Genomic DNA, 14870 nt, shown 5'->3' on the forward strand with positions numbered 1-14870 from the left:
CAGGTCTGTCCAGCCAGTGTTGTCTGCTGCTCAATGGAGTGGAATCGCTGGCCAAATGTGGATTCAGACACAACCCTGCACAAGAATATTATGAAAGAGACCGTGAATGAAGAATGTCTGGACATAGCTTTGGCACTCAGAGACCAGAAGATACTTTTCAGGACTTTGAAAATAGCTGAATTATTTCCAGAGTGGAGGAAAAAGGATGAACTGGAAGAACTAATGGATCAAGCCATGGGTGGTGAAGCGGGTGCTGTGGGGGGAGCTGCCTGTAGTTCCCAAGAGGGCAGTGACCAGTCTGAGCTCAGCCAGCGTGAGCGGGAAGATTTGGCAAAGGACAAAGAGGGAATGGATCTGGGGAGTTACAAAACCTGGGAGAACATTTTCAGCAAAGAGCTTCTGGCTTGCCAGGTAACGGGCTCAGCACCCAGCACAGGACGAAAGACAGAGGAGGCTTCCAAGAAAACAGCATCAGCCCCTCGTGCTGCCAGCTCCACAGAGAAGGCAAAGGAAGGACCTGATGGTGCAGAAGAGGGAAAGGGCCAAAAGTCTGAACAAGTAACACCAAGTAGAGAACTGAATGGACTGGCTCCCTGGCAAGAAGGGGTCCTGGAGAGGCTGAAGAAGGAAGTCGGTGTAGCTGATTACAACATGTATCTGGTACATCATGGGGGAATGCTCATCCGCTTTGGCCAGATGGCTGCTTGCACTCCCAGAGAAAAAGACTTTGTCTATGGGAACTTGGAAGCCCAGGAGGTAAAGACTGTCTACACCTTCAAAGTGCCAGTTAGTTACTGTGGCAAAAGAGCACGACTAGGAGATGCAATGGGCCACAAGGTGCCAACTTCAGACAAGTCAGTGGATACCTCAGAACTGGGAATAAACATAGAAGAACTACCTAAGACAAACATAGTTGAAGCCACACTACTGTGTGCTCTGGAAAAAGAGCTGAAAGGCCATGAGATTTCTGAAGCAAGAGGTATTGATGGACTCTTTGTGGATTTTGCAACACAGACATACAGCTTTCCTTTGGAGCCCTTCTCCTCCAGCGCAGTTCTAGCAGATATTCTGGATGAAAACAGCCCACCAGAACTGCACATGGAACTCTACACTGAGTGTGTAACCAGAAGACACAACAAAAGCAGTTCAGCTTTCACGTTCACTTGCAGTCATTTCTTTAGGAGGGACGAGTTCCCATCGCACTTCAAGAATGTGCACGCTGATATCCAGTCATGCCTGGATGGATGGTTCCAGCATCGCTGCCCGCTGGCCTACTTGGGATGTCCTTTTGTTCAAAATCACTTCCGCCCTGAGGGACTTAAGGCCAAGGTTATTTACAGCAAGCCTCTCAAGACATTTGCTATTAAGCCAGAGGTGGACACGCTTCTTGCTGAACCAGGAAAGTGCAATTCCACAGTGGATAGTCGAGGGGAAAACAAGGACTTGCTGAGCAGCCTCCCAGTGGAAGTGCTCAAGTACATTGCGGGATTCCTGGACAGCTTCAGTTTATCTCAGCTGTCACAAGTGTCAGTGCTCATGAGGGACATCTGTGCCACTCTTCTTCAAGAGAGGGGGATGGTCCTGCTGGTCTGGGAGAAAAAAAGATATTCCCACGGTGGTACTTCGTGGAAAGCTCGCAAAAAGGCAAGTGACTGTGACACTGGGAAAAAGAGTCATGAGTTCTCTTCAGATAAAACACAAGAATGGTGAGAAAAGCTGCATATAAACATGCAGACATTTATATGGGGGAGGTTCATGAGGTTGTGAATTTGCAGAGGGCTTTGTTGTCAGGGGCCAGGGCCATAGAGTGCAGTACATCTAGCAAAAGGATGAAGGTGTAACTAGACATTTTCTGACTAGCTGAAAGTCCCCACCCAAGCTCATCTTGGGTAACCCATTTGCATGTGCACCATTTCTAGGCACTGAGAACTAAGAATTCCTGATATTTAAGCATTACGCATGGATTTTTGAAGAACTTGAAATTCATACTTTTTTGTTGTTTTTGTTGTTATTTACAAGGCAATCTAGGGTATGTCAAAATGCTTTAGAATGCCAAAAAGGTAAAGATCAAAGAAAAATGTCTGTGAAAGGTGCTCAGGCATTCACATCAGTCTCCAAGGGCTTTCATAATTAGTTTTCATAGGATTACTATGAGTGAGGAAGCAGCTTAGGGATAGAAAACTACCTTCTGCAAAGCTGGTCTCCCACTGTTTGTGCTGGAACACTACCACTCTTATAGGCTGTTTAGGTTGTTTAGAAAGAAATATGTAGACACAACTTAGTCTAAGTCCTAGTTGAACATTAGTTTTTACAGGGATTTCTTTGGGTGATAGCCCTGCAGCTGCTCTAACACTGAATCATAGAGTCATAGAATCATTTAAGTTGGAAAAGACTTTTAAGATCATCAAGTCCAATGATTAACCTAACAGTGACAAGTCCACTGTTATATAAAACTGTTCAGAAGAGTAGCATGAGACTTCAGCCTAACCAAGATGACAAGACAAAGACCTAGAAACAAATAATTTAGAGATCCAGGAAAAACTCCCAGAGATTATGTAAGGATCTGGCTTCCATGCAGAGCCGTGAAGATATCTACCTATTGATTCCTATCAAATAGAAGCTTATCAATTAATGACTCCTTATTAAGATAAAGCACTCTCTGTTAAAAAAAGACATGAAACGTGGTGAATTCAAAATCTGCGTAACAAAGTCTGGTGGCTGCAAGTTGAATTAGCCCAATCCAAATCAGGAATTAGCCACTGAAATAATTTACTGGAGGATGTGGCTTCCATCAGTAAAAGGAAGATATTCCAGTTCCCAATCATACAACAACTAACTTCAGTTATTGTAGCTCAGTTTCAAACCAGCAGCATTGAATTTAAGGACTGTCTAACCCTTTTCAGTTTAGCTCTCTGTACTGGCCACACAGGGATCTTGTTTCCAATGCAGAGACTCTGCTTGAAAACATTGTTCGTAATTATTCCAAATTTCTGTACTACTGTGTGTAATAGCTATGATCACTTAGGACTAGGAGAGGGTCAGGCAATCTTAAGCAAGGAAGAAACATTTTTAGGGAGAAGAAATCTACTCTGACTAAAAATTAACTTGATTTAATGGTATACAGCAAATATTAAAGTCACTTAATCACAGTCATATCACTACATGCTAATATATTATTAAATGGTGCATGATATCACTGCAAACAGAATCGGAGAAGTTTAACAGCACATGTCTATTTTCTATGAGCTTATACGTCCTCTAGGAATAACTTCAACCTTAGATTTCCCAGACTTTTCTGGGGTGGGGTGAATAACAGCAGTGTTGTAATGTTAATTGCTTTGTAGGTGCCAATAGATGCTTTGGAAGGTCCTTATGAAGTCATGTTTCTTTGAGATATGTGTCTTTGAGATACAAAGGCATGCTGTGGTCCCCTTGCTTTACAGACACCTGGGATCACACTGCACATGTGATGGAGTTTTCTGTACAGGTGCAGTGGTCAGGTATCCTGAATTTCCTCATACCCTGCTCTGGATTGACGCCGAACTGTAGGATACTTCCCCATTAAAAATGGCAGGCGATAACTAAAGCAGCAAAACCAGCAAGTACGAGGTACATAACAATACAGACCCCATTTTCACTTGCTATGCCAGGCCTGCACAATCAGATGTTCATTAGAGTGTCCAGGGTGAGTAATGCACACCCACTGTAAGCACAGACAGGTATTTTAAATCCTCATTTCCTCTCCCCAATTCCTTTCCCCTCTCTTGCATTAGATCTGGCAGTTCAGCAGCCTGTTCTCCAGAGTTCACAACTGGCAGTGCAGCAGCAGCCCGAGCATGTCGGAGCACCTGAGGAATTGTCCCTTCTACCAGGTGGAGCACAGGACGGAGCCCGTGCTGCTGACGGGCATGAGCGAATCTCGGGAGCAGACTCGAAAGACTTTGGTCTCTACTTTCAAGCGCAGAGTCTGAACAACTTGCTTCCCCTCTGCCATGCTCCCTTCAGGGCTCTTGAGATGAAGATTTGGGAATTCAGGTGTAAAGATTGTTGCTTCCAACTCTCCTTTGGACGTACAAAATTGGCTTCTCTCCAGCTGCATTTGAAACATCTGCATCGGTTTTTTCCTGCATTAATTTGTTAAAACTTCATCCACTGCTTACTAATACCACATGCTTTCTGTTTATGTTTCTGTTCCTGGTTTAATACAGCATCTTGAAGAAAGCAATGAGGATCTTACTTGAAATCAGCATTTTCACATCCTTGAAGGTAGGCTGCTGCTCCTGTACCATGTGCCTGAGAGAGGCAAGAGCAGTTAATGTACTTAGCTCAAATAGATCTGAAACACCTTCATTTTGTCTGGAAAGCCAAGTTCTTGGAGCACAAGTAGATGCCCTCCTGCCTGGCAGACCTAGGGACTGCTAACCTGCTCTGAGACGCGGCAAAAGAAAAGGACGCCCCAAAATTATGTGAATTAATTAGAACTCCAGTGAAAACTCGGGAATTACTGCGCAGGCACAGACCATCATTTAGGACCCTGACTCAGGCAAGCACACCTAGTTGAGTGCAAGCCTAAAGCTGAGCTCATGGGAGCATTCAAACCAAACCAAAGCAAACAAACTTGCTATTTGTTAGAAGTAACCAAGTAGCAAACAATTTTAGAGACTCAATCGACTTTTTGTATTTTAAGGTAACAACTTTCTGTGTTTTATCTGAAAATTCATTAAAGCTATTAAAGAATATTTGAAGTCATTTTTAGAATGCCTTACCAAATCACTTTTGCAGTTGTAAATTGCAAATTCTAATTGTAAGCAATTGAAAACAAGATGTCAAAGAAATAATATTCTTTCTCATAAAAGAAAAGTAATTCAGCAACCCATTCAGTAACAGTATGGGTAATGTTTGCTTCAGTTAAATGGGCTGGAGCAGAGAAACTTTTCTTTTTTTACACAGCAGAAAAGTGGCTAGGATTTGGTTTATTTTTTAATAAATACACTAACTTAAACCAGAATGGGCTTGCTGAGGTAACAGATGAGAGAAAACAGGCAGGTTACCAGCAGTGTCTGTCTCATTACACTAATTGAACCCATTATCAGTGGTGCTAGTCTGAAATGCCATGGATGTGGTGGTGGGTGAGATTCCTCTGAAATGGCCATAAATTTATTTGTCAGCTTAGGACAGTTTCCAGCCACTGCACAGCCACAGGGTGCTGACTCACCCCCTTTCTTTTTTAAGCTTGTAGCCAGAAGTGTGAGCTCAGGACTGAGGTCTGGCTTTCATCTCTCTGTCTGAGGCAGGAGAACCTCTCTGGGAGCCAGGATATTTGCTGGCCTGGACCACTGTCCTTCTCACCTGGGCTGGTCAGGTGAAAACTAGCTCAAGCAGATGGATACATGCCACACTTGCCATCCTCAATCTTGGTGCAGACCTGGGATGAGGTGGCCATGCAAGAAGGAGCCCTCTCTTACCCAGAGAGGCTGCTGATGAACCTGGGCTGAGAGCTTGGTAATCAAAGGCATGAATTGGGTGGTGACCAAAACCACCCTGAGTGCAGCTCTGCCTTGTCTACACTTGCAGCTTAAGTGGTGCCTGTGAGATTTTTAACCATATGAGGATGTTTTTAGTCTCCAGACACACACCCTCAGGAGCATACTGTCTGAGCTGTGAGGACTGTGGAATGGTCCCGGGAACAGGAGAAGCACTTTTTTTTTTTTTTTCTTAATGCTGCTCTGTTTTCTGCCCCTAGAGATCCTTTCTGGGAAGTCTCATAATGCTTTAGACATGAAAATAAACTTCTCTGCACAGATATGCTGCAGAAAATGCAAGTAGCATCCCAGGTTTATGAAGAGGGAGCTGAAGGAAATGAACACAGGGAACCTAAGCTGGGCCAGGAGCAGTTAGAACCAAACGCTCTGATCCTTCATCCTGAGGCTTAAGCCACTGCACAAAAACAAACTGGCCATCCTTTCAAGCTGCTTACAAAAACTCACCTGTCCTCAAAACATTCCATATAACATGAGTTGCTCAATATTATCACCTTCTTTTACCCAGCAAAGTTGACAGATGTGAAAACATACAGCCAGAATTCCTAGACTTCCTAGGCCTCTAGGAATTCCTAAGACACCTAGAATTCCTAGGTCTCTACATCAGGGCCTCATTCTTCACTTATCATGTACCTGATTTTCAAAGATGCTGAGCATGTAACTGTATCTGCAGACTGCAGTATCTGCAAATGCATGTCCAAAAATTGGGTGCCAGTATCTATGCTGGGTACTAAATGGAGCCACATAATTTTATGGATAATTTGGGGGGGGTGGAAAAAAAGTTGCTTAAATAATAAGGTCTTAGAATAAGTCTGTGTTCAAGGCTGGCAGGAAACCATGAAAAATTTCAGCCTGTGAACAATCTCTCACATGATCAGCCACTTAGCTGCTGTAAACTGCTGTGGCTGCCCTGAAATTTTGGCCTATGTTAGGTGTGAATTTGGCTCATTTTACCTTTAGTTCCAGTGTACCAGCACCACTGCTATTCTGCTCCTGGCCTCCTTCTGTCAGTTCCAGAGGATTTTGTTCTTATCCCTCCCTGCTCCTGGAGATAGCATGACTTCAGTTCCAGCCTTATTGCGACAGATCCTGCTTCTTCCCTGCACAGGAGCTGCCTGAGTCACACTACAGGGGGGATGCAACCTTTGGAAATATGATGGTTGATGGTCAGAGTTAGGAATATTGCAACCTCTGCCTCTTGGGATCAGCCAGGGTGTGCATAGGACATCCAGGAGATTGGATCATTTTGCTTCTGGTGTTCCTACAGAGCATGCTGGAGAGACAGAGGGTGTTCATTCACAGAGAGACATATTGCTCCTGTGAATATATAGGTGTATTTCTGTAAACTGTAAATTTGATTAAATAACCTTCAGCACATCCAGTGAAAGCTGAAAATCCACAGCCATCTTCAGATTAGTCTGGTTAACCTGACATGGGAGAGGCAAAGCTGTACAGGGAAGGGGAGATCACACTTCCACCTCTGCATACCCACCTGGCCAATGTCAGCAGGGAGCTGCTTCTCACTTCATCTCACCCTTACCAGGAGTGGAGAGGTGTGGGCTGGTGTCAGATGCAGTTTTATTAATCTAAGGTTCATGCCAAGCTAGCTCAGTGTTGATGGTCCTGCCCATTAGCAGAGTCAGCAGAAGATTTAGGAGCTGTAAGGAACTGAATTTTCCTGCCCTGTGTATCTTGGTGAGCACAATGCTGGCTTGTTTAAAAGGTGAGAGGCTTCAGTTTAGGTTCAGCAAGTTCCTAGCTCCTGGTTTAAGTTTGTAATTTGGCCAATAAAACTTTAGCTAAATTTCAGCTTGAGGAATTTGATTAGAAGAAACTGAGCATTTGGTGTTTTTCAAAATAGTCTTTTGTTTTGGCAGGGTCTGAACTGGAAAAGGGGATCCAGTTCCAGCAGAGCACTGAGGTTGTTCCCAATCCAGCCCCCACACTCTGGATCTTCATGACTTTAATCTTGTTTGTGCTGTCCACAAGTCCTGTGAGGGGCAAGAGCAATACTCCACACACTCCAAGCTGATGTATTTTGCAGTGTTTCCTCTCACTGGAAAAGTGGAAATGAAATTAAGGCATCATGGAAATCAGAAAGGTCAGAGCAGGGCAAAAATACTCAAGACAAGAGAAGACAGGAAACAGAAAAGATAATGAGTTTGGATAGAGAGACCTGCCTCTTTGTAGGTGTTGTGAGGAGAGACAAGAGGAGACAGGTAAAAAGGCAAAGGAATGAAAGAAGTTGGGGTGTGCTGCCAAAACCAGAGGTTTTCTGGATAAAGGCATTTCCTTGAGAAAGACTCTGGAAATTCCCAATTGGTGCTATACAGTAACATGGGGCAGATGATAATTTTTAAGGGTTGAAAGGGCAGGTGACCTACTGACATGTATCCTAAGTCTGGGTTGAAGGAAGGAATTTTTTGATGGCCCTGCAACTCCCAAAACTGAGTGAGTACAGATACAGTGAAGTTTATCTGAACAGTGCCTGTTATTTTGGGAAACTCTGTAACTCTTTGTTGCTTTCTTAAGAATAAAAATTACTAGGGTTTTAAAAAATCCATCAAAATTCAGGTCTTAGCTTGTTTTCTTAGTTTCATCACATTAATGTATGTTTTCCCTTAAAATCAGGTGTGGCAGTTCCTGTACCCTCATATTCATTATGTTTCTGTCCTCTGCTACACTTTTCACTATCATTTTCCTGGTTGAGGACTATTATTAATATATGGTTTATATTTATTTAATTTTAGCAAATATTTTTAGGTTTGACCCCATCTTCTTTGCATAGCCACTTTCTCCTTCCTGGTTCAGTTACTTACTTATATGAAAAACTCTCTCTTCTTTTAAAAATCCATTTTCCACATTGATGCTACATTATATCTACAAACATTTGAAGAAAAGTTTTCTCCTTACCCTTCACTTTGGGGCTATCCAGGTAGCTACAGAAGGGCTTTTGCTTTTTTACTTTGCATGTTCCAGAGACACTGCACATCTCTGTCAGAAATTCTGGGCGTCTTTCCCATACAGTTTCCTTACCACTGCAGTCCACACTAAAGAGTCTCATATTCTTTGGGGTTCAATTTCTTTTGAAACAAAGCATGCATATGCAGTGCAGGCTTATTCTTATTTATCTTCCCTATCTATTCTACTGAATTTATATGTAAGGAAATTATGATCATGCACTCCAAATTTATTTTTGATGGCCACCTGCTCTATGACTTAATTGCTATTTACAACCAACGAATCTTTTGTAGGTTCAGTGATGGTTTTGTGAAGGAATTTGTCATGTCATGCTGAGAATTATAGGCCTGAGGCCCATTATGATGATGAGAGATGATTCACTGGTCCATAACTCTAAAGTTAGTTTCCCCATGGCAGCAGAGTTCTTACTGGGGTTTATCTCTTTTAATATTTGCTCTCTCCCTACATATCCATGTATGAACTTGAGCAGTTCATGGCTGACACTGAGCTGCGCCAGAGAAAAGCCTCTTTTAACTTTCTGGGTTCCACCTAAACAACCTGTAACATCACACATGTGAGATTAATGAACTGTTTTTCTTTTCCTTTCTACCAGTCCTGAACAGCAGAATTTTTAATACCAGGGATGACTGTTATGCAACCAGGTTCCTGGTTGCATGATGTCTAGTTTACACCTTATATTGTTTCCTACCAATATCTGGAAGGTGGTTACAAAGATAAAGGAGCCAAGACCTTCTCAATAGTAACAAGTGATGTAACAAGGGGCAGTGGCAACAAGCTGAAACTTGGTAGGTTCGGGCTGAACTTCAGGAATTACTTTTTTACCAGAAAGGTAAAAAAGCAGCACTGGAACAGGTCCCCAGAAAGGTGGCAGTATCTCCACTCTTGGAGAGTTTCCAGATTTGGTTGGACAAAATTATGGTGACCTGACTGAGGTTGGACCAGAGACCTGTGGAGGTCTCCTCCTAGCATAACTTCTCTGATTCCACAGCATCACTTGAGATTCCCTGCAGTGCACCGGCATCTGCCACTCTGGCCTCACCTGCTTCTCTGAGCTGAGCTAGGTTGTCCTTTGGCTAAGGCTATTGTCTGCTGCTGTTTCTCTCAGCACAATGAGTGTATTCTTTCCCCTTGCTGTCTAGGCCTCTGCTGATTGATACCTCCTTATCTGTCATCACATAGTCATTTAACAGGTTTTCATCTCCCTGAGTAGGAAAACAGATACACAGCACTCTCCCAGCAGCTGTAGCACCACTGAATGGCTCTCTTGAACTCGATGCCTTCATGGTAAATCTCTGCTTTGTTGGAATATGTGGGTGCTCTCTGAGAGCATGGATAATGCTGGACAATAACGTGTAGGGCCAGGTGAGCACAGATGAGTGCATCTCAGACTGGCAGGGACTCACAGGGTGTGCTGGTTGGTGTGATATTACCCTGGAGAAGCAGCGGGCACGCCAGGCAGAACAGCTTGGCCATGTCTGACAGCTCAGGGCTCCTAAACATAGCTTCTGCAGGAAGAGTTAATATTCCTTGTGAGACTTTTCCAAGAAGGACTGAAGTGGTGAGTGAGGATGGGACCGGAATGCAAAAGGTAAGTCTGTGTCCAGAGCCCGTGCCTGGCCAGCACAAGCTGGGTGTCAGGAGGTTGTACTGAGAGAGAGCTGTGGCTGGGGGTTATCATGGTTTCTTGCAGGTGTGTATCCATGATTTTAGCTGGCCCCAGCAAGTGTGAGTTCTGTTACTGTGAGGAGAGGAAAAAGAGCAGCAGAGAAGCAGCCAGCTTCTTTCCGTGTGTTTGAAAGACAGGGAAAAGGCAGTAGTTAAATACCATCAGAGCTCATAGGTTTCCTTTCTCGCAGCTTTTTTTCCCCCAGTGATATTTCTTCCTGCAAAGCCAGGGTTGAATTGGCAGCTGCTGGTGGCCCTACATGCCCACTGGGCTAAAGGGAGCTGGAGGTGGCTCATGCCACTGCAGAGCAACTGTCTTCTTCCCAGTTGACGATGGTTTTGCACAGGGAAAACAAGAACAAAATCACAAACAAACAAACACACACACCAAAAAATAAACAAAAAAACCTAACAGCTTTAAAAAAAAAGGAAAGAAAAAGAAAGAAACCATCTTCAGCCTCCAAGTCTTTCACAAAGATGAAGTAGTCTAAAAAGCAAGTATGCAGACAGGTGATGCTTTCAGAGGCTGCAGGCTGGGAAGGGCTCCTTGATCCCAGAGGTTGTGCCTCATTTCCTGGCTGCCTTCAGGCTCCCAAGCTTGGTACAGGAAGAGTTAATGGGTTTAAATGTAGGGGTTTTTTTTTCCTTTTAGCCTTGTCAGAGTGAAAGTGAAGCAGCTCTGGTGCCAGTGTGGGGCTTCTCCTGCACCCCCACCCCTTCAGTGAAGGTCACTCAATGAAAATAGGGTCCTCCTAAAGGTGAATGCTCTTCCAGAGAGGAAAATGGTTCAGGGTGAGAGGGATCCACTGGCAGTCAGGATCCATCCCACCCACAGAATCCCTGCTGTGGACGGTCTAGGACGGGGAGGAGGTGGACCCTGAGATCCCCACACACCGCTTCCAGCGGGCTGGTGAGGGCCCCTGCTGCACATCCTGGCTCATGGTCACTCTGTGGCTCTCCAGCAGGGTCAGCATCGCCCTGCTGTTCAGAGAACCCTGCTGCAGCAGTTAAGGAGGAAACATTGCTGACTACAGGTGACCAGGTGGCCAAAAGTCCATGTGGATGTATCAAAGCTGCTGGGAAGTGGGGACCCAACACTTGGCTGCAAGGACTGAGCCTGGGAGACAAGAGATGTAACATTTGTTTGTGTGACCACCCCACTGCACCAGGCCCAGCAATCACCCAGCTGAGTATGGCCAGTGAGGAAAGGAAGTGCCTGTGGACAACAAGAGTCCCCTGTCCTCAGGCACTGAAACTGCCCTGCACCCTAATCCCACTGCTCCCAACACTCATCATCACAGGCTGCTCATCTTCTTTCCCTTGTGGACAGACTTTTGTACTGTGCTATCAATAAATCAATTCCCTTCAGAGTTTCCAAGAGTTGATGTCATTCCAGCAGTGGCATCATTTGAGGGAGATGTGATGCCTAGTCTGGCCTGCCACAACACAGAAATTCCTCTCCCAAAAACACATTTCTCCAGCCACTGGCAAAGCTGAGATGGCACCTCCAGCATCACCTCCTGCCTCAGCATCAGCTCAGTCCCAACGCAGGCACCAGCCACCTATAGCTGCCCTGGCAGAGCCCATGTCTGTGAGTGCCCATCTCAAGGCACCAGGTAGGTGTCAGGGGCAGAGGGACGAGTTCTTCATCCTGCCCAGACCTCCTCACACCTCATCTACCCACCACAGGGATCAAAACCTCTGAGTCACTCCACATCTTCCTGGTCCCCCATGCTTTCTTTCTGGTGTCCTCTCATACCCATTCTCTCTGTCCTCCTCTTCCCTTTCACTTCTTCAGCTTTTATTTGACTCCCTGAGATTTTGAGGGAGCAAACATCTCATTTCCTTCAGGGGAAAAGAGATTTTATGACTGAAGGTGAAGCAACAGAACAAAAGGCTGTAGCAAGTGGGCTGGACCCCAGTGGACAGGTGCTAGAGAACAGCCATGCCCCAAGGAGTTAGACACACAGCTGGACCCAATGTTCAGCTGGAGACTGATGCTACCAAAGAACTGTAACAAAAAATGCTTCCCCCTGTTGGAGCTGTTGGGGTTCGCACTCTCCTTGCTGATGCGAGGTTGCTCCTGCGTCTCCTCCTGACCCAGCAGGGAAAAGAAAGCCATACCTGCAGTTTAACGAGTTATGAGACATCAGTGCAGCCAGTATAACTGGCCCTGAGCCTGTGTGGCTTTGGCTCACTTGTTTCCTGTCACACGTGTGTGCCTGGCAAGAGCACGCACACAGTCAGCTGCTGGGGAGCGCGGTTGTTCAGCTGTGACAACTTGCTGGCTACTCAGCTGCTCCAGGCAACACAACATCACTGATCCTTCTCTTCCTCTGCAGAGCAAGGGAGATCTCAAGGACAGGTGGGGGATGTCGTTGCTGCTGTCATCTTCTCATTGACCTCTTCATTGTGCTCAGGAGTAGAGCAGGTGGGAGTTTAAAATGCTGAGCCACTTCCCTTGTGGTCGGGATGCAGAGAAGAGCATCTGCCTCTCCCCTGCACCGCTGCTTAGGAGAGATGGAGGTCAGGATATCCCAGGATCCTGCAGGGAGAGGCAGGGAGTGGATGAGCTGGAGACTCATTTCTGAAGGCAGCATGAGGTGATGTTTTGCATTGCTTTGGTCTTGCTGCATATTACTTCTTTTTTTTCTCTCCTTTTCAGGTAAACCAAAGCCTCGGCAATTTCTAAGGGCTTCAGAATAGAGGACACCTTTGTGCCACTCACCTGCAGTCCTTTGCCTCCTATCCCTTGACATATCCTGCTCAGAAGAGCCAGCCCTGCCCAAATATTAACAGAGCTCTTGGTTGGTATGGGAGGGGGAGGTCTGCCCTTGGTGGAGAAGCTGAATGACCATTCAGGGATGGACTCACAGGAAAACACAACTTTGTCCAGGGAGGGCAGCCTGGACAGCCTCAGCTCCATGCTGCATTGCTGTGTTACAGGCAACAGGCACACACTTTTGGAAATGCCTCTTCTCTGGTTCCAGAGAAGATTACATCGCATGTAGATGTGTTTGTATGACTGCACATATGATGTGCATGTAAGTAGACACACAACATGTATGTGGATGTAGATGTGCACCTGTATATAAGTACACTTGGTCAATGTCTACAAGGCATTAACCAAGATCTTTATGTATTTATGCATTTTATGTGTGAAGCTGAGCATATATGTAGGCAAAAATCAGTACTTCAAAATGGTAAATCCTCAAGCAGGGGAAGTTATGGGTTAAACTGAGAGCAAATCAAGCAATCAGAAAAATAGGACTCTCCAGGAGAAAGCTGCAATAAAATTTTTATTTATAGACGTTTCACTGCTGGGAGTTTACAAGATGAAGATCTGTGGCTCTGTATTTGTGAAAAAGAAGACAGACATGATTAAACGCTTTTCTGGCCTAACAGGGAATTTGAAGGTTAACACTTAGAAACCTTGTATAAAACCAACAGGGGGAAAAAAAAAAAAAAAAGAAAAGCCAGAAGGAAGGGGTGTATGGAAAGGAGGTATATGGCACACAATAAAAGTGAGAATTTATGGAGCATACAAGGTGATAAGGAGTGTTCAAAATAATCTGGAAAAACTGGATTGCTGCAAGTGCTAACGGCACTTGGAGGCAGGTTTTTTTCAAAATACATTGAAAACTAAGAAATAGTAGTCACAGTCTAGGCTCTTACTGGGTGGATATAGGTAAAACTGTTGATAGTGAAGACTTTTGATGGAGGCTTCTTGATACACAAAAGTTACTTGTTTGCATACAGAAAGAAATGGATTTATGTACTCACACTACATGAGGATAGTAAAAAACTTCCTCATCTTTCTGCAAACTAAGGAAAGTTTTAACAGTGTCTATTAAGCATAAGTATTTTCAGATCAGTAGCCAAGCAAATTTGCATCTCATAATTGTAAAAAATTTGACTGAGGAGGCACCTGGCTCAATGGAGTTAGGTATTTAAAAATCCTGGTATACTAGAGAAATCCCAAGGTCTTGGAAAAACATGTGCCAGTGTCCAGAGAGAGAAAGCGAGATGACACCCGAGTGTTAGATGGTTCTGCACTAATAATCACAGGTAAGAGAGTGTCAAGTTATTACAAGTTAGCTAACAGATGGTCTAACAAAATAATTTTAATAAGTTAGTGTTTAAAAAAAAAGTTGTGAGAAACAAACCTGACTTCATTCTTTGACAAAATAATACGTTTGGTTGATGAAAGCACTGGTGTAAATTTAATAAATCAAGAAATTTGTAAATTCTGAAGAAAAAAGAATGTATGTCTGTATACATCACAATTTGCATGGATTAATTACTAGCTAACAGTCAAAACTGTCCAAAAAGAAGCAGCAATCACTGCTGAAAATGTGTGTCTCTCTGTAAGGACTGTGCTTTTTAATAATTGCACCAGGAGATACAACTGTAAAAACATTGTTGATAATATTTGCAAATGTCAAGGTCAGTAGCTAAAGGAGAGGGAGTCCTTCAGGTGAGCACAAGTCACCCAGCCAGGTGAACACACTCAGCCAAGACAGGATGCTCAGCAGCGTTAGTGGAGTCTCTTCAGGTCCTGGACCACCATGCTCCCTCAATGCTGTTGATCCATGAATCCCTCTGAATTGTGTAACCTGAGGGAACACCTGAGAGTGACCAGGGGCAGAGTGTAACTGCTGCTGGAAGCAGTTCATGCTTAAA

At 44.4% G+C, this 14870-nt stretch overlaps 1 protein-coding gene across 2 annotated transcripts in view; it reads left to right on the forward strand.

Annotated features, from left to right (window-relative positions):
• FBXO40 (F-box protein 40) overlaps nucleotides 1–8103 on the forward strand; it is a 14595-nt gene extending 6492 nt beyond the window's left edge. The window contains exons 1-3 of one of the 2 annotated variants that reach the window (XR_001861269.1): nucleotides 7–1644; nucleotides 3774–4266; nucleotides 7418–8103. Coding sequence is in view for 1 of the 2 variants with exons in the window: in XM_017731991.1 (XP_017587480.1) it covers nucleotides 1–1644; nucleotides 3774–3971 (1842 nt within the window). In the remaining variant the exon portion in view is untranslated. Of the gene's footprint in view, nucleotides 1645–3773 lie in introns of both variants that reach the window. The other variant, XM_017731991.1, reaches the window with a different exon arrangement.
• The last annotated feature ends 6767 nt before the right edge of the window (nucleotides 8104–14870 follow it).

This window comes from Corvus brachyrhynchos, unplaced genomic scaffold, assembly GCF_000691975.1.
Source record: "Corvus brachyrhynchos isolate BGI_N302 unplaced genomic scaffold, ASM69197v1 scaffold3, whole genome shotgun sequence".
Lineage (NCBI taxonomy): Eukaryota > Metazoa > Chordata > Aves > Passeriformes > Corvidae > Corvus > Corvus brachyrhynchos.